This window comes from Epinephelus lanceolatus, chromosome 23, assembly GCF_041903045.1.
Source record: "Epinephelus lanceolatus isolate andai-2023 chromosome 23, ASM4190304v1, whole genome shotgun sequence".
NCBI classification, from domain to species: domain Eukaryota; kingdom Metazoa; phylum Chordata; class Actinopteri; order Perciformes; family Serranidae; genus Epinephelus; species Epinephelus lanceolatus.
The window spans coordinates 34,058,192-34,085,812 of NC_135756.1; the positions used below are offsets into that span (position 1 = coordinate 34,058,192).

General features: G+C 42.1%; 1 protein-coding gene across 1 annotated transcript in view; it reads right to left on the reverse strand.

Annotated features, from left to right (window-relative positions):
- Positions 1–27,621, reverse strand: part of mpped1 (metallophosphoesterase domain containing 1) — a 150,189-nt gene that overhangs the window by 107,147 nt on the left and 15,421 nt on the right. The window contains exon 3 of the mRNA XM_033615274.2: positions 22,634–22,815. Coding sequence (XP_033471165.1) covers positions 22,634–22,815 — 182 coding nt within the window. The remainder of the gene's footprint in view (positions 1–22,633; positions 22,816–27,621) is intronic.

Here is a 27,621-nt window from a genome sequence, read left to right on the forward strand (position 1 = left end):
ACACTGCGGTCAAATCAGCTGCCACTTGAATTTTAATGTGTGTCGATTTGTGCTGTTACTGTATTGTAACAGATACTCGCAAAACTTTCAGCAGCCAAATGGACAAAGGAAAACTTGCATTTCAGCAATAATTAATTACACATCACATAGGTATACTACGCTGGATTGTCAATTCCTGTTTGTAAACACTTGCCGGCGAAAGTGAAAGTAAAAGCCAACCCCTGATTCACTTAGGTGTTTTGCCTTGCTGTTTGTGTTTTTTTCAGAGCTGCATCCCTGGATGCGTGCTACTTACAGTCCAGCACCTGGTCCATCCATCCATTTTCATCCGCTTATCCAGGGCCAGGTTGAAGGGGCAGCAGGCCGAGCAAAGCACCTTCGGTCATTACACAGAGCTCATGACCATAGGTGAGGGTTGGGACGTAGATGGACCAGTAAATCGAAGCTTTGCCTTCTGGCTCAGCACCCTCTACACCACAACAGACTGGCATCACTGCAGAAGCTGCACCTAACAGCCAATCCATCTCACGCTCCATTCTACCGTCACTCGTGAACAACACCCGGAGATACTTGAACTGCCGCGCTTTAGGCAGAAAATCTGCCCCATCAGGACGGGGCAATCCACCGGTTTCCAGCAGAGAACCATGGCCTTAGATTTGGAGGTGCTGACTTTCATCCCAACCGTTTCACCCTCGGCTGCAAATCGCCCCAGTGCATGCTGGAGGTCACGTTGTGATGAAGCCAACAGAAACACATCATCTGCAAAAAGCAGAGATGCAATTCTGAGGTCCCCGATATGGACCCCTTCCTTCCCCCCTCTGCACCTTGAGATCCTGTACGTGAACACCCTCCGAGAACGTGTTTGACTTTACACAGCTCTCACTTTGGGCATATAGGGACTGGATGGCTTGTTGCAGTGAGCCTGGTACCCAGTACCAGGTCTGTCCAGTAGCCTCCCCCACCATCTGATCCAACTCATCACCAGGTGGTGATCAGTTAACAGATCTGCTCCTCTCTTCATCTGAGTGTCCAAGACACATGGCTGCAGATCTGACGATACAACCACAAAGTCGATCATCAATCTTTGCCCTTGGCTGTTCTGGTACCACGAACACTTAGGAACCCATCTGTTCTCAAACATGGTGTTTGTTATGGCCAGTGTATGACAGTCCATAACAAAACACCATTCAGGTTCAGGTCAGGCCGGCTCCCAATTACCCCTTGTCAAGTTTCTCCACCATTGCCCATGTGAGCCTTGAAGTCCCTCAGAAGAACTATGGAGTCCCAGCCGTCCCCCTTTTCCAGGACACCGGCCAGAGACTTCAAGAAGGCTGAGTGCTCCATACTGCTGTTCGGTGCATATGCACAAACAACAGTCAGAGACCTTCTCTTAACAACTCGCAGTCACATCGAGGCAACCCTCTCATTCTCCAGGGAGAACCAAAACACAGCAGTGCTCACACGGTGGCTCATGACTATCCCCACAACCACCTGGCGCCTCTCACCCTGGGCAACTCTGGAAAAAGCAAGTCCAGCCCCTCTCCAGGAGTTTGGTTCCAGAACCAGTGCTACACTTGGAGGTGGGCCCAACTATATCTAGTCTGTACCATTCCACTTCCTGCACCAGCTCCAGCTCATTCCTCACAAGAGAGGTGACATTCCACTTCCCCAGAGCCAGCCCAGTGGTTACGTTTGGGAACACCTAAAAGTGGTTGGGTTTACACAACAAAAACATGCGGTTGAGTTTTGGCAACAAAAGCACATGGTTTGGCTTTACAATCTCGTGGGAAGTGGACATCAGCCTCCTGGTTGAAAGTTGGTGGTTGTTGGACCCATCCATCATGCCTCCCACCCGCCCTACTTGGACTTCCACCCCCTTGAATTATGTTGTCATCTCGCTGTGTTTCCCACTGACGCCACCAGGTGCCGTTTAACAGTAAGGGCCACCAGCCGCGTACTATGCCGACGTGAAAGGACAGCTTTTTTTGTCGGTGTCTGACACCAGAAGTCACTAACGAAGTGCCAGTATTTGACGACTTCAGATTGAAACTGCGTTGCATCCAGTGTCTTCACCTGTAAGACTGTCTAAGACCAGCCACCCTAACAGCTGATGCAACAATTGGTTTGCAGAACCAAAGAATTTCTGCATAAACCATCAGAAACCATCTCAGGGAAATTCATCTTTATGCTCATCTTCCCCACCAGGGTCTTGAGAGCAGTTTGTCATCTTAACCAATTTAAGCAGTTGTGAGGCTGGTTGGATGCACTGCCAAATTCACTGAAACAATATTGGAGACTTCTTATCCATCATATCCATCCATCATATTTTACAGACCATGTTCTTGGTTCAACTTTGACCAACCATATACAGTACATACACATTTTTGCTGTACAATTAGGTATTGCTATCAGCACTCAAGATGTGCTTGTGGTTCGCATAACCTGGATAAACTGTTGGCTTGTTAACATCCTGTCTGACCGCCTGCCTGCTCCTATTTCTTGCCATGTCAGACATTGCTGTGGCAGTGGAAGAATGGCCAGAACTAAGAAGATCATTGTAATAAAACTGAATTATTCTTTTCTGCCAAACTCTCTGTCTGGGTTTACTTTATTGCAAGCACATGTGCGTATTTGTGTGTCTACACCCCACAGCTTATGTATGTCTTCTTTCTGTATAGAACATAGTGAGATTATAGCCAAACAGTGCAGCTTTAGGCGGCCTTTATCTGTGCGTGCATAAACAGAAATGCAATAATTCAAAGTGGAGCTTCAAAAGCAACGGCACTGATGTTCAAAGACAGACAAGCTAAAGACTCAGCGCAGATCAGTCATAATTCCTTTACAGCGTGTGTGTGTGTGTGTGTGTGTGTGTGTGCGGGTGTACTCGTCAGAGATAGAGAGGGAAGACTGGATGTGAGAGAGGAAAGTAATGATGGAGAGAAAGAAGAGAGGTGAGTAAGGGATAGACATGCAACAAGGTAGAAATGGATGATGGAGGAAGAGAAGCAGCGAGGCTTCTGCCTTCTCACCTCAGCTTAAACTTAATACTCACGCATTTCATTTAACTCACCACCCACACACTGCTGCCTCTCATCACACACACACACACACCCACACACACACAATCATAGCAGACGCAAAACAAAGACAGCCAGCAATTATGAGACGGCGTACACAAACACCACCTACTGAGCCACGCATCCAAAACACACATTTTATCTGAGTACAGCAGCACCTCCTAACACTTCACAATGTCCTCACAAAACATAATGTATTACACACACATACATTGAGACACACACAGAATCAGTGACAAAGACAGATACAGCGCATCATCAAGCCGCCTCGTAGGTGGTCTCTCTTTTCTCAGTCTCTCTCCTACACTCCATCTCTGTCTCTTTCATCCTGCCTGCTCCACTTCCACGTTCAGTGTGACGATGTCGCCTCCAGGAGAATGTGGTTGAAGATTAAGCTGCAACTTTCAGGACGAGCGACGTGGGCTTCTGATGAATGCTGATGAATTCAATGACTGGCCACACGCCATCTGTCCCATGTCTGTTTTTAAACTGGATTCCTACTGACGCCACACTTAGCCACTTTTAAACTATAACTCTTGTATGCTGCAATATTCTGCAGAGTGCACCCCCTATGTTTTTTGTCGAAGCTAGTTAATCACACAGAAATGCAGTTGTGACTTTTCTCATACCAGGCATAGGCTGATGTTCTCAAAATACTCAACACTTGAAGTGTTTTTGGCTGGACTGCAGCATGTGAGGCCAGTAAGAGTTGGTGTTTTCCCATTGGCAGTTGCTCTTTTGAAATGAAGAGGTGCTGACAGTCCTGTATTACTGTAAGTGCTTCCCATTTACCTCAGAGGTTGGAGCTGTGAGTGATGTCACATCTGAGTTGATCACATTACACTACAACAAGCTGGAATACCAACATGTTGTTAGCATTACCAGTTAAAGTATGGTTAGCCATTGTAAGCAATACCAGTTGATAACAATACATAAGGCCCTGTGTCCACATAGCGCCTTTTTCTGGCAGAAAGGCGCTGGAAGGGCGCTGCGGAGCACTGCGATGAAGCCTCTGGGTGCCCCCCAAAAAAACGCTCACGAGGGTTTTCGTTTCTATGACAACAATATCTTGACAATTCCTGTAGCCGCGCAGTTTTGCAGGTTTATAGTGATACATATACTGTGTTAATCTTTTAATGCTACAGCAGGTGAAGTCATCATCATGTTTTATTAGTACGATTTGTGTTAATGTACTTAGTAACTTTGCCACCACTGTATGGGTTAGAATTGATTACATGTGTGTTACTGTAAAATCTCTCAATTTATATATTGCTGGAAAAATAATTAATTTAACTAAAGGTGTGTTCACAACGGACTTTTTATTTTTTTTGCTGTCGCTCAGTTCGCCCCTTCGATATCGCTTCATCGCTCAGTTGCAATCGCTCATCAATGTGGCAGAAATCAAGAGACTTGCTTTTTCGCTTTGATGAAGTCATTGAAGCAATCAGGGTATTTCGTGGGGGGGTGCTTGACTGTCAGCTAGCTGCAAATTAAAAGCGACAATAGATGTAAAAACACATAGAGACAATGCATCTGAACATTTATACCTCCGACCGCGGCAGCGGCTGAAAATTATACATTTTGATACATACAGGTATACACATTGCAAAACTCTGTAAAAGTACACCAAAGCATACATTTTCGTTTCCAAATATTTATTTGAAAACGAAACCATTCATACGGTCAATAAAAAACCATTTTGTTAATAATAAAAAACGAATGTAATCTCAAAAGTGATATATATATATATAGGCCTATATAGGCCTACATAGCTATATATAGCTATTGTCTCTGTTATGGTAATGTCTGTGTGACATGTCATACAACTCCGGATAGACGGACACGGCCAGCACCAGCTTCTCCTCCATTTTTTCTGGTTACCAAGGTGATGAGTTCCGCGATATGATTGGGTGCCTGGAAAAAGCGCCGGTGACGACACCAGCGCCTCTCTGAAAAGTTCAGAGATTTTCAACTCAAAACGCTTGGAGCGGCCACACAAAAAAGGAGGAGCGGCCGGAAAAAAGAAGCTGGGCGCAGCGCCTTTTCCCTAGGCGGCCGCATTCGGCCGCAAACGCTCTCTCCTCATTCGGAACAATTGAAAAAAGTCGCTGGCCTTCTTCTGGCGCTCAGAAAAAGGCGCTATGTGGACACAGGGCCTAAGGCTATGCTGTATTTTGCACATACAAACACTGTAGCACCACGTCCACAGATAGAGTTAGGTTAGCCTAATTAAGCTTATGAATGCACCATAATATTTTGGACAATACTGTGAAGACTGCAAAATATTAACATAATCACTAATTTATCCTATTATTCCTACCTCGTCTGTCTGAATTATGTTGCATGGACACAATGGTCCAAGGAGTTATAAGGAACTACTGTTTGAACTGTTTAGTGGTGCTATCTTTCAGTCAATGTAAAGTTAGGAGTGGTAAATGTAAGTTAAAGTGTGTCGCTGATGTAACCAGTTAGAAGTCAAAGTGGTGATGTGGTCTTAAAATGTAGGCTATGGAAGGTTTCTTAAAATTTTTTTAAAAGGGGTTCTTCAGGATTCTTGCATAAAGCCTCCCTTGTCTTGCTTCTTCCAAACATCTGTGATCTGATGTTTTAATCCCTAATTTGACTGATGCAACTTCTTACTATTATTGACTCTTTTTTTCCTCTCTACATTCATGTTGAGAGTAGCATAGGACTTCAAACTTGATACATGAAAAAACTAAGTGGTGCATAAAAAATAGCCAGAATGCAGGAAATTAAGTGTCTGACCCCCAGACCCCCCCCTGATTTCTTTCCCCTAGGCATGGGGCCACTACAAAGGTATCCCTTATTTCTACACACTGAAGGTGGCAACCTTAGTTACTGGTTAAGAGGTGTAGGCCTTTTGAAAGAAAAGTGAACTGACACTGACATCCCTGATTCGGATGTCACCCCTCTGTAATAATCATTTGAATTAGTAACTGTAATTTAAATACAGTGAGCATAGCATTAGTTCAGGCAGGACATGATGTCAAGCTCAGCTCACATCCCAACTACATCAACTGATCTCAAACAGCTCAATCACCTGATGGATCAGCTGATTGATGGAGAGGAGTCAGCTGATAGATCACATGATTCCTTTCTATGCAACCAATTGGCAAATCTCATCCAGGGTGCCCTATTTAAACTGCTTTGACCTTTGACCTGGCTGCTTCTTCTGCAAGCCGTTTTACAATCCCCCTCCAACCCTTCTCCTCCTTTTCATGCTGTGTCTGACTTATCAATGTCATTTCTGTTTGTCATTGACGTATGCTCTGTTCTGGTGATGTGTCGCTTGCGAACGAGCCGGCTCTAAGAGCCGAGTCTTTGTAGCAAACGAGAAGAGCACACTCCCATGGGGGAGAGCCGAATCTTCAGCGGCTGAGGACAGACTAGGATCATACCATTATGTGAAAGAAGGAAGGGGGGCAGACGTTCCAAAGTGGTACAGGCCAGGTACACACAGAGTGACAGAGAGATGGGGGAGCCGGATTGAAATGCAAGTGCATTGAGAAAAAGTGAAGAAATGAGCGAAAACCGAAAAAGAAGCAGCATCTGATTTGTTTGCTGTGGTTCTGTGTTCAGTTGTTCATTTAAAGGTTTGATTAAAATGTTAAACATAAAAATAGGCTTAACAATCTGTTTCATTTTCTTTATTTTTGTTCCTATTTGTTAAAACAGCAGTTGTTAGCATTGCAGATGAACTAGTAACATGGTGGATAGTTGTTATAATGTGGCCACACAATTGCTTGACTAATCACAACTGCTGTTACCGCTAATTCAGTAGTACATAGAATATAGTCTGTTTGATGCGTACACGTGTACACAGGCTGACTGATTCACATCTGACTCCCCGCTGCTCTGTGTTTCCCTCTCTAACAGCTCGGCCTCTGTTTGTTTGCTTTCTATTTCTACTTGAAAGAGAGGGCTAACGCAGATCCAGCAAGAGTTTGCATACAGCATATTACATGCACTGACGATGACCCAGAAAACAAATCTGAGACAGAGAAAGACAGAGAAAGAGGAAATTATGAGAAAGACTTCCATCATTTCATCAGCGATTTCCACAGAGGTTTCACTCCCTTCCAAATGTTTTCTGAACTTGGAGGAAATAAAAGAAAAGAACTTGTTTGAAAGAAAAAGTGGGGATGTTTCTGAGACCATTTTCACATCCCGTTGCATCTTTTTCTCTCCCTTACACACACACACACCCACACACACACACACACACACACACACACACACACACACACACAGAACAGTCTTTCAAGTGTGCAAATAGACGACACAAAAGCAGTGAGGGACAGATGGGAAACGGTTTGCTTAAATTTACAGTCACTTGAAATTCTGTTGAGTTTCCCAATGTTAAAAACCATAAAGGAGTGTCAAACCTCCTCGTTATGCTCTCCTCCAGCAGCACTCACTGCTGGGTAAACACGAGAGAGGGGGTTGAAGAAAAAAAGATAGGAAGGGAGGAAAGTGGGGAGAGGGAGAGAATGAGAATGAAGGAAAATGAGGCTTAGGGGAGGAAGGAGAAAAATGGCAAGTGAAGGAACGAGGAAATAGGAGAGGAGGAAGGAAGAAAGGGAGTGAAGGAGGAGAGAAGAAGAGCGTGCTACAAAAAGACAGCAGTCATGAAAGTTTAATGCCCTCGCTGTTACCAGGCTAAAGGGAGCAAGCTGGGAGGAGAAGGAGGGAAGCCGGAGAGGTGAAGAAGAGGTCCAAAGGGGAGGTGGGAAGGGGGAGGGGGGCGCTGCAACACCTGACAGAGGATAGAGACAGAGGGCCAGAAATCACACACACTCACATGGCTGCAGAGGTAGGTGCAGAGTGGGAGGCACGCTGCTTCTCCTGGGGCAAAAATAAAAACACACACTCGCATTTAAAGTGCCTACACGGCAATCGCATCATGGTCGTCACTTATCTATTATTCAGCAGTTAAGGGGAACAGAGTAGAGCAGGCGCTAAATAAAGAGTTGTATCAGAGACTAAAGGCTGTAGACCTGAGTCATAGCTAGAGAGAGAGGGGCCTGTGTTTTTTTTTGTTTGTTTTATTAGGGGGGCACCTAGACAAAATCTAAATACCAAGATGAAAGGCAGGGTTAGTCTGGTTTGAACAATCCCATCTCCTCATGAAGTTATTAGTTTTTTTTACCTGCACCAATTTATATTTTTATATTTTTATATTAAATATATTATATTATCTTAAATTTAGTATAAAAAATATATTAGATTAGATTATTATGGTACATTCCAACAGTGCTCCAAATTTATGAATGGTCCAGTTTATTCCAGAGTGCACTCTGGCACTTTGAGTATTTCCAAACGCACCCATATTAAAGCATTTTGTGGCCAATTAGCCACAAATTTTTCTCAGGAGTTGGTGGAGACCAAATTAAGAACTAAAATGAACATGAATACTGACCTTACATTAACAAGGTGGCCATAAACCAACCAAATCCACAGAAAAAAATGTTGGCATTGTACATTTCTGCACACCACAGATACTTTCTGTAATAATCTTTATGTCATAACACTGCTGTAGTCCATGTGTGGTTAGGTTTATGCACAAAAAGTTCTTGGTTATGATCTTGTTTTAGGGGGCACAATCCTGGCAGGAAAGGCAGAAATGTAAAAAACAAAAACAAAAGAAAAAAAAACGGTGTTTCCTTACACTGTGCTGATATAAAAAGCTTTGCAAATAAAACAAAAACAAACAAAAAACAACAACAAATAGAAAAAACAAACCAAAAACAGCTTTTTGTTACACTATCCCGGTATAAAAAGCTGCAATGTCTCAAAACACGAACAAACAAACAAACAAACGTAGGCTTTTTGTGACACTATCCCAGTATTAAAAAAAAAAAAAGAAAGAAAGAATTTTTGTGACACTACCCTAGCATAAAAAGCTGTAATGTCTCAGCAACAATAATAACAAAAATGGTGCTCATAGTGACACTGTCTGGGTAGAAAATGCTGCAGTGTCTCAGCAAAAAACAACCTCTTTCTGTGACACTATCCCAGTCGAAATTGCCACCATGTCTCGGTAAAAAATAAATGCTTTTCATGCCTAAAAAGCCTCAAGAAACACAACAATGACTCGCTAAGTAACAACAGGTTTTGTGGTGTACTGTTCTTGAACTGTGGTCTGCAGCTTGGCAGGCTTCTTACCTAAATGTTACACTACATGTGCCACACCTGATACCAAAGTCAGCTCATTTACTACGTCACTTTAGAAACATCAATATGATATGTACAATTGTCACGTATTTGTGGTTTGCGGGAAACGTACAATGCTGACATTTTCTTCTGCTGACTGGTCTGCAGTAACACAACTCAGAATGAATGCTTATGTTGCTTTGTATTTGGAAATTTATAAGGTGTTTTTGGGATTGGCATTCTTCTACCCCTAAGTGGCCAAAAAAATAACATTAGCATTAGTATTAGTAACATAACTGCTAGCAATCATGAACAAACTGGCCTGATCTAGCTTAAAGCTAAACATTATCCATGGTGAAAACATTTTTTAAAATGTAAAAGTAGCTATTGGATAGACTCTGCATATTGACTGATAGCTAAGCCAAATAAACAGGGAAAAGAGACAAGGGATAACAGGGAAAAGTGTTGATAAAGAGTATTTGTCTGTCAGCGAAACTGCCTGGATCATAATTATTTTAACCTTAGTAGTCCCTAATCCACATGGATAGATGCCTGAACATGGAACTTTCACATTAGAATGTCCGTTCTGCCTTAGCTGAGGCTTGAACACACAACTTCTGAGACTGAGGTCCATCTTCTATCTCACTGAGCTAATTGGCAAGTGACAGTTCATGTGTGGCTTCACAAATTGACTAAGCCAAGCATCAGGGTGCCAGACAGTAGCCATCATGCCATGGAAAAGCAAATTTCAAAGTGAAAGTTCCAAAGCTGTAGCACATATGGTTGATTTGTTATGAATTTTCAAAATTTTGAAATTTAGAGGATTGCTGTAGCGCCACCATCAGGACTATTGTCTTGTGTTTCCAGTTAAGGACATCTAGCATGGGACCGGACCTTTATGAAAGGTTTGGGTAGATTTCTCATATGGAAATGTTGCACGAGCTGAGGCTTGAACTCACAATCTTCAACACCAAGAACCATCCTCTATCTCACTGAGCAAACAGAAATGTCATATGTAGCTTCACAAATTGACTAAGCCAGTTACCTGTGTGCAAGACAGCAGCTGTTAGTGTGTAAAGGCAGATTTCAAACAGCTGTCAAAAATTCAGTTATTAAGACAAAAATCAGAAAATACACAAATTGCATCTAGACAGCATGGAGATGTTGGTAATTTGTTTTTAACAATGATTATTGGCTCCATAAGTGAAAAACTGATGTTTAAAAATGCCATTTTTGCATTGACTCCAATTGTTCGCATGAGAGCGAAATTCAGAATGCTGTAAAAAATTCAGTCTTTGAGATAAAATTCTGATATTTTCCAAACATCATCTACCATGACTCCAAAATTTTGTCATTTTTTTAATGAACATTGAAAATGTATTTAGCAAGAATTTGCAAGTATATGTTTACAATACTGTTTACAGTCAAACATTTTGATGCACTGTAGGCTCAATTTTCGATAAATCAAAAATCTGTGTGGATCGTCACAGTCTGAAGATGCTCTGTAGCAAGTTTGGTGTCAATTGAGCAAAAATTGTGGAGGAGATAGGTTTAATAGGTTTTACAGTTTTTGAAAAAAACAGAGTGATGGACTTCATAATTTGCAATAGGTTTAAATGTACAAACGTTTCTTCAGTATTGGGGCTACATTTTGGTGAAAGTTGCAAATCTGTAGCACATATGGTTGATTTGTTGTGAATTTTCAAAATTTTGAACTTTAGAGGCTTGCTGTAGCACCACCATCAGGACTATTGGCCTGTTTTTGCAGCTGAGGCAATCTGACATGGGACTGGACCTTTGTGCAAAGTTTGTTGATTTTTCGGGCATGGGAAGTAGGATTTCCTCGGAAGAAGGAGAAGAAAAAGAAGAAGAACATGCAGGATAACAATAGGGTCCTGGCAGCTTAGGCTGCCTGGCCCCTAATTACACAGAATAAATGCTAGTGTTTCTCAGTATATCCTGAATTTTTAAATAGGGCATCTATGTATACAAAAAAAATAATAAATTTAAAAAATAAATCAATTACTGCAACTTTAACATAGAAAAGAGTTTAACTTATTTTTAGTAATCCTGATGCATATGCAATATGCAAGACATATTCTGTTACTGCAATGGAGTTGCCATTCAGTTATTTTATAGGGGTGGGGCATACAGTATAGTATTTCAATATTTTACATGGCAATATTGTATCGATACATGGACACCAGAGGTCTCAGTCAGCAGCATTTGGCGGGAAGTTCATCAAAACAAAGATGGAGGAACCGGAACAAGAAATCTGCTGTCTGTGTTTAAATCAAACTTCAGATTTATTTTGGATTTAACACAGAAGGAAAGAAGGACTTGGGTATGACACGTGCGATATGCAAGCAGCATCATATGAGAATAAAATACTCTGAAAATACTACTTACATGAGAGTTCACCTCACATTCCACCATCCAGAGATAGCATTAGTCGCTGATGGCCAAGCTAAAGTTAAACCCGCTCTGCCAAAAATCAACCAACACTGGACACACTTAGTTTGAGAAAACTACCATCCAACTCTGAGATAGCGAAGAAAATAACACGGCCCATCACCTACTTCAAAGATCTATGTCCGTACAGTGTTGTTGAAAACAAAGGTTTTTTTTACATGCTAAAAACACACAATCGTTGAGTAGAGCAGGAAGGGTGGCATTAAGTTGTGATGCCTGGACTTCAAGGTCAGCGGATTCATATGTGACTAACAGCACATTATCTCGCAAACATTGCAGACCTCCTGCAAAATACAGCACAAGAATGGGGGATTGTGGTTGTAATAGACAACACTTCTAACATGGGTGTTTCCATGCAGTTAGCAGGATACCTGCATGTGAAATATTTTTGCTCACGTACTTAATTTGCCCTCGCACAGGGCGTAAAATCTGCCCACAGTTGAGTTTGTCAGGTGTGTGCAGCATTTCTGACTGGTTTAATGATGCTGTTCAGTTGCTGCAATAAAAAATGATTAAAGTCAGATGAACAGACTGAAAACTTGCTTTGGGAAAATAATTTGCAGTTGGAAAAAAGGTAATTAATCACAGAACATTATATCACAATACTCAGCATACCATAATATTGCAATAATATCGTATTTTGACCTAAGTATCGTGATAATTGTCATGATAACGTTTGTTTTGGTGTTTGGTTTTGTGTGCAGCTGAGGGTGTGGCTGGCCGGCTCTTCATAATGAGGCACACCTGGTGTTCATCCAGTAATCACTCCTGCAATAAAGCCTGGTCAAGACACCACTCCTGTGTCAGATTATCCCGTCTCAGGCGGTAATGTAGTGGCTCCAGTCTTTTGTGAGGAAGTGAATTTCGTGTTTTTTCGTCGCTTTTAAGCGCTTTTGTTTTTGTGCAGCTACTGGTGTGCCTCCTGCCGTACCTGATCGCAGCTTCCAGTGCTTCAGTGTCTCTGCATGCTGAGTCCGTTCCAGCAACGCCAGCCAGTCCTCCGCCGCCTCCATTTGCCCCTTTTTCTGATTTTGAACTTAGTGTTTTTCAATAAACACTTTGAACTGTTTTTTTGCTTCCGTCTCTGCATTTGGGGTCCAAACACAAAACCAAAACATAACAATAATATCCTATCATGGGCTCTCTAGTGTGTCCCACCCCTAATCATTTACAGAATATGATGACATTATATAAACGACCTCAGATATATTCTTGGCATTACTGTACTGCATTTAGTTGTGACGTATCATCTGACACTGATACTACTATATCTGTTATAAACTATGACCCAATAAGATTCATATGAATTGCACCATAACATACACAGAAACTTTTCAAGCAGCATAATTCACTTTTCTATTGCTGATCCATACTCTGAGTATGTTCTAACCCTCGGTGTTGCACTGCAGGAGCGCTCTGATAAGTTTCTACGCACATTCAAATACATTCTGACACCTATTTTTGCTGTGACTTTGGTCACCATTGGAAACCATTGTAACTGCTGTGAGTCTGAGCTGACAGCAGCTATGGCTCTGCAGAAGAGCGAGCCCACAGGTGGGGGGTACTGAAGTATTCCTTTAAAAACCCCTTTGCTATTGCAACAATAAGGGATGTTTTTCTACCTTGATTCTCCCCATGAGTACAGTTCATAAAGAGAGGAAATGCCCTGAATATTCCTTTCATGTTTCATAGAATCTGTGGATGGAGACTGTTCTCAGAAAAAGCTGGTTGTTAATGCCAGTAAAGTCGGACAGAGAGGGAGACAGACAGAAGGAAAGAGCAAGAGAACAAAGCCTTTAAGAATTAAAGCTGCTCCTCTCTTGACCCCAAATCAACTACGAAGCACAATGAGATCCATATTTAAACAACATTCACTGCAGTATATTCCCGCTCCGCTCTGCCAGCTCACACTATCACACGCCATGAATAAAGACGTCACTCAAGTCTGCAGCAAGGGCAGCGCACACAAACAAACACGCAAACACTCAGAGAAAGCGTTGGCTTGGCTTACGAAATCCACGTGGATCCTTGTAGGGGTGTGTGTGCTCACAGCCATGAGTGTGTGCTGAGAGGCTGATCAAAGCAGCCATTATTGGAGACAATTGGACTGAAGTACTCCTGCACATGAGCTCGAGCTCTGCCCCTCGCCCTCAGTATCCCTTTCCTCTTCCTCCTTCTAAACCTCTCTCCTCTGTCTCTCCTCTTACCTGTCCCACACAATCAGCCTCCATCTCCCACAATCCCACGCTCGCTTCTGCACCAACGGCAGCTTTTCAACACTGCTTACAATAGCCCTTCGAGCAGGAAAGGCTCTTCAAGCCGTGCAATGTGCTCGTCAGAAAATTTGTTTCACCTTAAACACACACACACACACACACACACACACACACACACACACATATATATACACACACAGTCACTGGAAATAAATGAAAGGGTAAGCTGAGAGTTGTATCAGTAAAAATTATGAAGGAAATAATCCCTAACAAAACACAAACTTAACTAGAATTACCACCCTGTGGTTGTTGCCTCATTGCACCAGTCAGGTTTCTCATACAGTTTACCCTTCACACCTACTGTCCCCACGACAGCAAGGAAGATCTATACAATCAGCACAGTTACAAGGTGGGCACCCAATCTTCCTGTCACCAGTGAAGTATCTGACCAAATGTCTCCTTCTGTTCCTGAGAGATGACGTTGAATAATAGCTAGAAGTGTTTTATGCAGAATATTATGATGTCACAGCGAAGTTGACCTTTGACCTTTTGGATATAAAATGCCATCACTTCATGATTTTGTCCTTTTAGACATTTGTGTGAAGTTTTGTCATAATTAGCATATGAATTGAATTATGGCCAAAAACATATTTTGTGAGGTTACAGTGACTTTGACCTTTGACCACAAAATTCTAATCAGTTCATTCTTCAGTTCAAGTGGCTGTTTGAGTAATTCTCTAAAGGTGTTCTTAAACTATCGTGTTTATGAGAATGAGACAAGGTACACAGTGACCTTGACCTTCGACCACTGAAATCCAATCAATTCAGTGTTGTGACCAAGTGAACAATTGTGCCAAATTTGAAGAATTCCCTCACAGTGCTCTTGAGATATTGTATTCACAAAAGTAAAACGGATATGACCTTTGACCTGTGACCACCAAAAATGTATTAGTTCATTGTTAAGTCCAAGTGGATATCTATGCCCAATTTAAAGATGTTTGATGAATTGACTGGCATCTTGTTCCCCTGACCTATATCCAATTGAGCACCTAAGGGACATCAGTACCTCGACAGACTGTCCAGGAGCTCACTGATGCCCTGGACCAAGTCTGGGAGGAGATCCTCCATGACACCATCCGCTGAATCATTAGGAGTATGTCCAGACATTGTCAGGAGTGTGGGGGCCATACACACTACTGAGTCACATTATGAGTTGCCATGATAAATTTCACACATTGGATCAGCCTGTGATTTCAATTTTTCACTTTGATTTAGTGTGAATCTAGTCCTCAGTGGGTTGATGATTTTGGTTTCCACGGATCATAGTTACGTCATTTTGTTCACAAAAAATCATACAATGTACATCATTAAAGATTTTCAACTTAACTTCAAGTCATTCAACAAGATCTGATGTGTGATTTAAGTGTTCCCTTAAAATTTTTTGAGCAGTGCATATGCCAATCTGAAAGAGCAAAGGACTCTGGTGAGAAAAGGCGTGTGCTTTACGATGAATAAGAATGGTGTGATGTTGGATACATGAGGTGCTGTCATGTTCCTGCTGTGGATTACTGCTTTACCGCAGAAGCGGCTGCAAAGCAGCTGCAAAAGTGGCTGCAAAAATGGCTACAGGTGGACAGTTGCCATGGATTACCAGAACCATCCAGAAACACGCAAGAAGACATGAAAATGGACTAAAGGAGCTGATAGGATCAAATTTCACTGGAGTTGTACCTTGTAGAATTCAACTTAATAAATATTTGATTGATTGATTGATTGATTGATTGATTGATCCTATACACCGGACCTTTAAATAAGTAAAGTAGAATTTTTTTTTTTTAAAAAGATAACTTTGTGGTTGCCTCCAATTACTCACTCTCGCACTCAGCATCTGTACACTCAGTTCAAGATTGGAAGGGTGCAGTAAAAAAATATAGAAACACACACACACCACACACAGTGACTGACAACTGGACCTACATGGAGCACCATGACAACAGAGGGCAGAAGTTTGGCATCAGTCACCAGGGCTGTGAGCTGTGATTTTACCCAGGTAAGGCAGCTCTCCTCAGGGGAGAACTCTTCCTACTCCTCCTCCTCTTCCTCCTCTGTAGTCTTTGTAAACCTCCACCTCCTCTTCCCCTGCCATCCCCTCATTTTCCAACTTCCTCTCTCCCTGCATGAATTTCATCTCCTGCCTCCTCAGTCCTCCCCTCTTTTCCTCTCTTCTCCTTGCCTCTCCCCCCTCTCTCCTGCAGCGTTCACCGTCCCTGACAAAGCCTTGAGCGGCTGCCAGTGGCCCCTGAGAGCCGACTGACTTCCTGCTAAAAATAAGATTCGCAGAGAGCTGCCACCGAGGGCTGAAATTGGAGGGAGGTTTGGAGAATGTGGAAAAAGAAGGAGGAGTAGGGAAAATCAGCAGTGAGAGAAAGAAGTGATGGAAGTGGAAGAATAAGAAAGAGAAGAAAAGAAAGGGGAAAGAAAGAGAAACAAACTGAAGGAGGTACACCAAACAAAATAGAAGTAAAAGTGGAGATGAAGAAAAGATTGAGACGAGACTCCACCAGAGTAGAAAGTTTGGGAGCAGAAAGTATTACCTGACCGAGACTCTGTAATGAATACACTAAACCTGATCTCCCTGTAAATCTGCTCTGCACACACTGAGCAGCAGGAGTTACATTCATCTCCAGAATGGGACAGTGTGTGTGTGTGTGACAGAGACGGGGAGCAGGAGGGAATGAAAGAGAGAAAGAATAGGAATAGCCAGATTATAAATATTTATATGAGCAGACGAGAGGAAGAGGAAGAGCTGGCAGAGTTGCAGGGGAGAAGGAAATAACGGCAGAGGAGAGGAGGAAGGGATGAAGAGAGGAGAGAGTGACTTCAGAGGCAGCAGCAGGCGCGTTTGGCTCGGTTTATCTTTTCTTTCCCGTCTCTCCCGTTGCCTCTCTCGCCGCTGGAGTGCGGGGCTAGCGGATTTGCAGCTCGTGCTCCCTGCAGCTCGTGTGTGTGTGTGTGTGAGGAGGAGAAGGACAACAAGTTCTCCCCTTATCTCCCCCCTCTCCACTCCCCTCCCTCAGAGAAAGAGATGAATACACAAAGGGCCTCGCACCCGCTAGCAGGCTTCTGCCGTTCCCGGGGAGGTTTGTGCCGGTGTTGATGACGCCGACGACAATGATGATGATGGCAATGATAGCGGGACTGCTCTGCAAGCTCGACTGTTGTAGATTCACCGATTCAACAGTTTTTCTGTCGTGCAGCTCCGTACGAGGTCACTTCATTCCAGTTTCCAACAGATATCACGCAGGGATGATAAGACTTACACTTGCTCCCAACTCAGTGCAGAGATAAGATGCTTTCAATGGAGGCTGGTGATGCACAAAGTCAAAGAAGAAAAGTCTGAGCTCGGTAAATTTCCAACACCTCTGCCTGACAGAAGGAGACAACTCAGAAATATATTGCAGAAATCTCTTTACATAGTTACAGTAATAAACCAGAAATATTCTAATATGACTAAATGTCTGACGTGCTAGCCTTTAATGCCAATTTATATCACATTATAGTAATTCAACATACTCGTAGTGGTCAAACATATGTGGACAGCCTCTTCTATGCAAATGGTTGCTTTAACAAACTAAAGTTACTGCCTGGCGGTTATCCCCCTCCACACAGCAGTCAAGTTTCTCATGGATGGAAACATGGATGCTCCACACACATCTTACGCCCAGCAGCACAGAGGATCTACACAAGGTATTCTTGAGATATCGTTTACACAAGAATAAGATGGATGTAAGGTCATATTAACCTTGACCTTTCACCACCAAAATCTAATCAGTTAATTCTTGAGTCCATGTGGACATTTGTGCCAAATGTGCAAAAAATTCCCTCAAGGTGTTCTTAAGATATCACATTCACAAGAATGAGACAGATGAGGTGACAGTGACCTTGACCTTTGACCACCTAAATCTGATCTATTCATTGTTGAGTCCAAGTGGAGGCTTGTGCCCAATTTGAAAAAGTTCACTCAGGGTGTGCTTGATCTATTGAATTGATGAGAATGGCATAGATACAAGATCACAGTGACGTTGACCCTTGATCACCAAAATCTAATCAGTTTCACGAACACATTTTAGTGTACTGTTTAGCTGCAACATGAGAAAGTTTACTCTGCCCAATGACTGGAGCTTCGTTTTGGCTCAGCTGTTTTCAACATGGCAGCCGGGTCACCAACTTTGACCGCAGTTCATGAGCAGTGATTCACATGCTTGACAGCTGTGTTAGAGACTCCTTGGCTCTGATTGGGTGTTCAGACGCAGTGGATTCTTGCAAATGGTATTTGAAGCACTAGAAGGAGAAGGAACAGAATTGTTTTTACAGATTATCTGTCTACTGTCAGGATTTAGTGACAGTTTAAGTAAATATTACAAAAAGGTTTTGTTTTGTTTTGTTTATAAAGAAGTTACCACCTACAACTTTAATGCTATTGCATATCACATTATAGTGATTCAACATACTTTAATACTAAAAAAAAAATAGTTACACCAAACAAACTTTTCAAGCAATTTCACTGTCACAGATAAATCTCCAGTGTCGGAGAAACATCATGAGAGTTTTACCTCAGATGGTGCGCAATCTTGAATCTAGATGGTTTGGTGTAAGGTTGTCATAAAACTCAGTCTGATCTGTCTTGAGTCAGTCTTTTTCTTGTCTTGATAATCCAACAACATCAAAAATGTTTAATGTTGTTGTAAGTTTTTAGTCCTGGCTCATGCAAATACTGAAGTTCAATGACGGGAACACTGCCAACAATCAATAGCGGCGCTTTCTCCAGCACTAAACAGGAAGTAGCTAAGCCGGTAGACAGTAAACGTGAAGGGGACTCTGGGGAGGTGCAAGAACATGACTTGGCTCTCTAGTGCTGTGGAAAAAGAGAAGAAACTGGTGGAGTTGTAGAGCGAACAAGAGTCAGTGTTTCATTTAGCCTGTATCTGATCTGCCAACCAGCACTTATTCTAGAGAGAAATCTTAATTTTTGAAAAAGTTCTCCTCTCATCCCCAAAGTCTCCTCCCACTTAAATATCATAGCTAACAAACAGAGGCTGGCAATGAGTTGTGGCAACGAAATTCAAAATGAAGAGTTTGTATGCAAATACAGTTCATCTTTATGGACTATACTGATGCTGAATTAACCAGAATACTGATGACATGTGACGCACTTTATCTCGTGTTAAATGTTTTTGCAGCCACGTAAAGATTAGGGGTGCAACGGTACAGGTAGCCCATGGTGCGGTCTCTACCTCGGTTTTTGGGCCACGGTTTCAGTTCGGTTTCTGTACGTGTTTTGTGCATAAAGAGAACAATTTTTTTTCCCAAAATTATCTCTTTATTTTGCTTGACTTTGCACTTGACATGCTGCTGTGTTGTGCTACAGCCTATTCAAGTGTTGGAATTTCTTATTTATGTGACAACGCCTGAACGCAACACAGGCTCCGCTCCATAGACTGGCTCGGTTCTAATTGTCGGTCAGAAAAATGCGGCCTGGGCCGCGTTCTTGTGTGCTCACGTCTGTGTGTGTGTGTGTGTGTGTGTGTGTGTGTGTGTGTGTGTGTATGTGTGTGTGTGTGTGTGTGTGCGTGCGCATCGGGGCTGAACTCCGCCATGAGCGATACAGAGAGCAGAGGAGGATGGTAAACGTAAATAAATAAGATAAATATGTGTAAATAAGATAAATGACATAAGGCTATTTAGTTTGTTTAATAAAAGGACAAGGCAGGGGAGGTGGGGCGCCCCCCTAATATAATGGTACGGGAAACACTAGACATGTTTCAAGCATTGTTTGCAGACAGTGAAATTTCTGTTAACTGTTTTCACTCCCTCGTCGTTTTATTCAACAGCGAAACCAAAATGATCCCACACTGGAGATTTGTATGAAGCCGGTGCTTCTTCGAACTTCTGTCTCACATCCATGGACCCGGCCTGTGGATAGGCACACACACACACTCACACACACACAGTGGCCTGTAAAACATCAATGCAAAATTAATTGCAAAACCGAAAACCCGCGGTCCATAAGGGCGTATTGATCCATGCAGGGCGGACCGAACAGTTCAAAATTTCACCGAGGACTGTTGCATCCCTAGTAAAGATGTGTTAAAATATCATTAAAGGGAGTTTGGTTAATATTTTTTTCACTAGGATGTAAAATAATCTCAAAAGGGATCTAGGTGTAGTTTGCAAATAGTGACCCTGTGAGATCTTGCAGTGTGTGACTAAAATCTCACATTGTCTTTACATGTGAGTGGCTATCACACCTAAGTCTTTTCAAAGTCTTTTCCAAGTTTTCTAGTGTATGGTAGGCAAGAGCTGATCTATGCCGCTGTATTCCTGTCAAATACGGTGGCCATAGCGCAAGATAACGCGGTTTACCGGCGACCGAGAAGCCCGGCTCCAGGTCCAATATTTTCCTCTTCCAAAAGTACCTGAACAGCCGAGCCGTGGCAGCACACAGGTATGTGTCATGTCAAAGGAGAAATGAACCGTTCACATTTCTCTCTTTGCGGCAGGTAACGGTCCACAAACCTCACCACACTTTAGGGACTGTTCTTTACTTATGAAGGGACTGTTCTTAATTTATCAGAGGAGGAGGGTGGCTGGTTGATTTTTATTTTATTTATTTATTTTATTTTGATCCCCCCTATGTTAATCACTTATTGATGCTGTTTTATTAACAGCATTATTAATTTATTCCATTGAAATATCATTGATGTATTATAGAAAAATGATTCATCTTTTTATAAATGACAAAAGGCACATCTTCCTCATTTTTGCTGTGGTATCGTGATACTACTCAGAACCGTGATACTTTCACTGGTATTGTACTGTAGGTCCCAATTTTGGTACCGTGACAACACTACCATGAACTGGCATTAACAAAAAAAAATACTATACAGAGGAGCAGTTAGAGAATGTAAATACATTGAACTTATGTTGCTGAAAACACCATCTATAATAGTATCAACTAGAACTACGGCCTTGTACTTGTATGCCTCTGCGCACCAGTCAAGTTGTACTTACAGTTCACATGCATGCCTGTGAAAACACACATCACACACATCTTCCCCCCGACAGCACAAAAGAGCTATACAATCAGCACAGTTTCAAGGTGGACACCCAAAATTAGTGTCACCAATTCAGTATCTGACCAAAAATCTCCCCTTCTATTCCTGAGAGATGACACTGAATAAGGGCTGGAGGAGTGTTTATGCAGAACATTATGATGTCATAGTGAAGTAGACCTTTAACCTTTTGGATATAAAAGGTCATCACTTCATCATTATGTCCTATTAGACATATGTGTGAAATTTTGCCATGATCTGCATATGAATTCTTGAGTTAAGGCCAAAAATATGTTTTGTGAGGTCACAGTGACCTTTGACCTTTGACCACCAAACTCTAATCAGTTCATTGTCGAATCCAAGTGGACATTTGTGTCAAAATTGACACTCAGGCGTTCTAGAGATATCTTGTTCACAAGAATAGGATGGACAGATGGACAGACGGACAACCCTAACACATAACGCCTCCAGCTACAGCTATTGCCAGTGCAAAGGCATTAAAATAGGGCTTGATATAATGAAAATCTTCAGTATTAAAAAGGTGAGGGAAATATTGAAAGCTGTGCGAGGATCATCTCGAGTGAACTTTACTTGCCTGGTTTGTTTTAGCGGTTTGTTCCTGCTCTTTCCAGACAGAGCTCTGCTGTCAGTGTTCAACTACACACATACGAACCAGGACGTCCCTGCACTCTGTGTCAGAGCTGAGAGGAGTGTAATACAAAGCAGACCCACACCGCACCACATCACACTTAAAGGACCTGACTGCGGCTTTTGCATGTTTAACACAAATCACAACTCTTTACATTACTTTGGTCCATTTTCCAAAGAATGGCATCAGTTTTTACTTGAGTTACTTTCTGTTATTTCCAGGCAGCTGTTGGTTTTAATTCATGTGCAATAAATTTACTTGCAGAGACCTCCTGCCCATCACAATGAACATTCAGTCAACTTGATTCTTTTGCCAATTTAGCCTTGTGTGTAAGTGCAGTTCTGAGCAGAAAACCTTCTTAAAAACTCTCCTTTGTGGTACGTTGAAGGAAGTCAAAGATTTGAGAATCAGCTGCCACAAAGCGCTGCATTCATGAGCTCTATTGTGAGAACACTGAAGAAAATGTTGTCGCTTTTTACATTTAAAAAATGTGCTGTTAACCCAAATATCTGATTTTCTCACAGTGTCCTTGAACTCACCAGCAAGGAAGATTCAGAAAGTGGGGAAATCTCTTTAAATATGCATGGTCTGTGTGGGAAAATGATCAGCAGTAAAGAAGAGCAGATTTTTAATTTGTAGTCAGTGTTCTAAAATGTGAAGAACCTCTGGTAGCTACAGTCCTTTAACTTAAAAAAACCAGTTAAAAAAACCAGTTAAAAAAGTGTATGTAGCCCTGAAATACTAAAAACTTAAAAGAATCCTCTGCTATTTAAAGTTTTCTTGAAAAACTTTGAGCACAGCACCCACACTGAGTAAATTTAGCCTGGCACTGACCCTGGCCTTATTAATAGATCATCACAAGGGGACCTAGTTAGAGAAAACAGTACCCTGACCCGCTCTGGATCCACAGCCACAACTTTCAGAGATGCTGACCTAGCCAGTCGTTGAACTTCTTGACCTCTGAGGGCAGCCCAAGCTCGGTGAAGTCTCCGGCGTGGATGAACACGTCTCCATACGGCATCTGGATGCTGTCGGTGCGGGAGTGAGTGTCTGAGATGCACACGAAGCGGGTGTAGCCAGGCGGCTTGGGCGTGTCGTGGGGCATTGGGTCCACCCTGAGAACAACAGAAGACAAGACCATTAAGGGAGAGAAGAAGGGAAAGGGGTCACTGCGGTTCTCAAACAATATGGGAGGAAGAGACACAGCACTGTATGCAAAGTCTCTGTGGTAAGAGGGTGACAATGAAAGGAGTTTGAATTAGTATCCAGCAGAAAATCATCCCCACAGACTGAGGCAGAGGAGGAAACATGAGACGTAGCGAGGCCACAATAAAAGTGCGGCACTAAGAGAGAGACAGAAAGAGAAATGTGCGGAGATAGAAAAAAATAAAGCACAGATATAGAAAAAGAGCACAGTCCTGTGGGATTTCCAGCGAGTGTGCAGATCCACAGGGTCTCCAGAGGGAAGAGGGGAGCTGGTGAATAACCATGGCCCACTTTAGTGAGCTCTCCTCCAGGTACGATAACACCCAGCCCTGCCTCCTCCTCCTCCTCCTCCTCTGCACCCAACCACAAGAGAGAGAAAGAGATGAGTGGAAGTGGGAAAGGAGATATGCATCCATGTAGGACAGCCTGGAAGAAGTGTGAGTCACAAAGTAATGAAATACAGATGAGGGTTCACAAAAAAAGGTTCATATCCACTATTGAGTGTATGGAAATATAAGGAAATGTTAAGTGATGCTTTGTGGAGCCCCTCAGAGAAAACCGTCTTTCTTAGCATGAATAAAACAGTGTTGAAAAGACACTTTTCTTGGTTATATAAACTACACTTAACTAAAGTCATAACTAAAGCTGAACTTTTGGAAGTCAGAGAATGCCAATGAGCTGTCAGTTACCGCAAATACGCTAAAGGTGAATGCTAAGGGCACCATCATCCATAGGGGGCGCCACAAATGGGAGAAGGAAAAAAAATCAAAATGTTAACCTTTTTACAATTTTTTAACTAATGCTATTACCACTATTATTTTGAAATATTACTTAAGGCCACAAAACAACATAACTACATAACAAAGCCTACTAAATAATAGGGAGGCCTTCTACTCTGGGTTCCTGATGCTCCCCTGCCCCCCTCCCCAGCTCCTTACACTTTACCTGCTCTCTGGGGGAGATGGGTGAGTTATCTGACATCACGTGAACCCTGAAACATGCTGTATGTCAAAATGACAAGATCAAGACCAAGATCAAGATCAAAAGCTCTCTGGTGCCCAGTCAACTACCACTACACTACTGAGAGGAGTGGATGTGGAGAGAAACAACATGAAATCAGCAGGAAAAGAGCAAGTTATCATCACCTATAAGCAGCCGGTGGCCGCAACAAACAGCTCACGGAGGTTGCATTGATTTACACTGCGAAGCATTCAACCTCTATTCATTAAAAATGAGTATTACGTGAGGGAAATTATAACATTCTCATGATGTGTTCAATGTAATCTCATAAAATGAAAGAAACAGGAATGAATGCAGCTGTTTGAAGGAGAAAAGTGTTGATGTTTTCACAGCACTATAAAACAGATAAAAACATTGGTATCAGCTATTGGCCAAATTGTTAAACATTGGTATCAGTATCAGCGCAAAATTTCAAAATCAGTGGATCCCAAATTGAATTAGAAAGTTAATTTGTACATTGACTTTTGTCTTAAGTGGGAAAGGTTACAATCAGCATTCACTCCCAGGTAGTAATGGGTATTTTTTGGCTACAGCTCCGATCAACAGCAATAGATATAAGACAACTGTGTGGACATGCTAATTTTAGCCTCTTTGCTAGCGCAATGCAATGATGCACCACCACAAAACACAATTCGTCTCAGTCCAAGCAGCACTCAAACATTATTAAAAATCTATTCAGCACCGGGTCTGACAAGAAGACAGAAACAGTGAAAAAGAGTAACCACCATTACATTTTCACTGGCCTCCGTGCTGCTTTCTACTGTTTACCAACCTGTTTTTCCATTTTGACACATCAGACAAAGAGAATATGACTCTGGTCTACTGGCAGTGGGAAAGGAGTGGATTAGCTATTTTTAACGGGATTTTCACACACACGCTTCATTTGGTGGAAAAGGGTTAGCCTGCTGTTAGCATGCTATTTACCTTAGCATGCTAGTTGACCTAAAATATTTGTTATGTGTTTACTGGGTGGCTCAGGCAGCTTGGTCATCAGCTATAGGTCTGGGTCATGATAGGATCTCGGTTCAGCCCCAGGGTAAAGAATATCAGGTTCACAAGGGGGAAGCATTTTAGTCATATTTCCAGTAAGGCCGATGGCCTTCCCCCCTAAAATTGTTACTGCATATGCTCACATTATAGCACCTTTTTGGGGCTAAGTTTACATTAAATACCTTCCAGTGGCTCAAAGGGCATTATTCCTATTTTTCCAAGTCAGGTTTTACTGTAAAACATCCACAGGAAGTGTAACTGTACGTTCACACCAAAAGCTGCCAGAGCTGCAAAGGCGTTAGGTCTAATTCATTTTCAATGGATAGTGGCGACCAGATTGCGTTTTGAGCTGCAAAAGTGATGAGCGGCGGTGTTCGGCGAATTTAGCTGCAAATGAAAGTTGAAGACTGGTTAACTTTATGCAAATTAGCTATGACGCGTTTGAGCTGCAATTGACCAGACACCAATCGAAAAGTAGATGTCCATTGCTTGTGTGGAACCCAGTGAACATCCTCAGATACTTTTAGTTCCCGGAGGATATCGTGAACCCAGAACCGACGGCGGCGCAGGCACCACACGGCAGCACAAATTACAAGTGTCTTCTGCCATGTTGAATCGATACGCAAGTGTGGACAAGCGCACGTACTTATACAATTTCTTTGTGTTCAGGAACGCTTATTATTAGTGGGAATACAATCCATTTGCTGTCCTTACCACCAGTTTAACTAATCGCACTGTAGGCACTCTAACCCAAACAACTGACAGTGTTTCCCCTAGGTTTACAGCTTTGGGGGGGGGGAATAACAAATACAAAAATTTTGCTCATATTCGGTTCCGGTTCGGCCCACTTGACATGCTGCTGTGTTGTGCTACGGTGTATTCAAGTACTGGAATTTGTTATTTACGTGACAGTGTCTAAACGCAACACAGGCTGTGTGTGTTTAATGTTTAATGTCAGATCTATTTAGATTTTTTATCCTGTTTTCATTGTCCAAATGCGAAAGTTTCTGTACTCAGGCAAATGCACAAAGTCATATTTCTGTGCTCCAGCCAGTAACCTGCTTTGCGGCTCCTTTAAATTGAGAAGCATAATCGAACATTCAGAATTTGGCGTCATGAGCGACTTGAGCTGCTTTCGCTGCCACAAATAATTTACCAGTGGCGCTGCTAGAGCAAATTCAGCTATTTTGCAGCTCTAGCAGCTTTTGGTGTGAACGTACAGTAACGCTTCATCAACAGTAGTTCAACACTGATCACAAAAACTGCATGGTAGAAGCTGTAGTGATTAATTAATAACTGAGAACAGCATTTCTGCTAAACTCAAGGCAGCAGAGTGGTGTGTATGACATGACTCTTGTTGTATGTGGAATTAGCGCTGTGGAAATGTATGCAATGCTGAATTTATTACAACAGCAGGTAAACACAGAGGAAGTGTTGAGTTTGCAATAACAGTAAACAGCAGCCACAGCAAATTAAAACAAGGGCAGAACGACAGAGGCTTCTGACTAAATATGATATATAATAATATACATATGAAACAGGAAAATTATCAGTCTAGGCCTGCCACTAACATAAACCTGTTTCAGAACAGAAATAAACAGCATGTTTTCTTCTTGTGTTGGTGTTTGTGTAGCCCAACTTGGTGGTCATGACAAGTTATTACAGTAAGTCAAAATAATGTCAACTTCCTGAAATCCAGAAATCCTTTTAAGGATGTTGCTGTTACAAGCATGAGCTTCAACATGTAGCTTTCACAACCAAACACTGATACCTTGATGTTTCTGTCTTTGAATAGGTCAGCTAAATAAGATACAGTGGGCCTCATCCAGCAACATTCTCTTAAACTTCTCTTAATCTTCTGTTGCCAGGAAAAATAATAGAAGTTAACTCAAGATGCACCAAATATTTTAACCATCCAGATCTGCTCTTACCCAGGTGTGCTGAATGATGAATCCCACTTGGTCATAAGCAACCTATTAGCATAGCTAACACTTCCTAAACACTATAAAAGGGCGGTTGTTCTTCCAAGAGATGCCACCAAAAAAAGGCCATAAGAAAAAAAAAAGATCCCCTGCAGTGGTGAAAATAAACGTCACTTTTACAAGTAAAAGTACTAATACCACACTGTAAAAATACTTGTATGTTATAAAGATCTCTGATGCAAATTGTAACCTGTGATACTGGGCCCTAGAAATAAAATTGAATTGAACTGAATTACTAGTAAAAGTCCTGCATTGAAAATGTAACGTAATAGTTAATACATTTTCCTGATCATATGTAGATATTAAAAGGCCGATCTCGGATTTTATAAATCAATATTGGGTCATTCCAGTGACGATCGATTTGAATCGAATGAATCGATTATTTTAAGTCAGCCCTAGTGTGCGCATTGGTGTGGAACTCCGCCTTGCGCGATACAGAGAGCAGAGGAGAATTGTAAAGGCGCGACCATATAGAGACAGAAATGACATGCCGTTGTGTAAATAAGATAAATAACACAAGACTATTTAGTTTGTTTAATAAAAGGACAAGGTATAGACCTGTTCTATAGGAAAGGTAACCGTAAATTACTTCTGTTGTGATCTGGCGCTACACAGAAAATAAAATTAAATAAAATTAACTTGATGCCGTTGGTGCTGTTGGGGGAGTGGGGCGCACCCCTAATATAATGGTAGAGGAAACACTGACACAACCTCCATAACTTT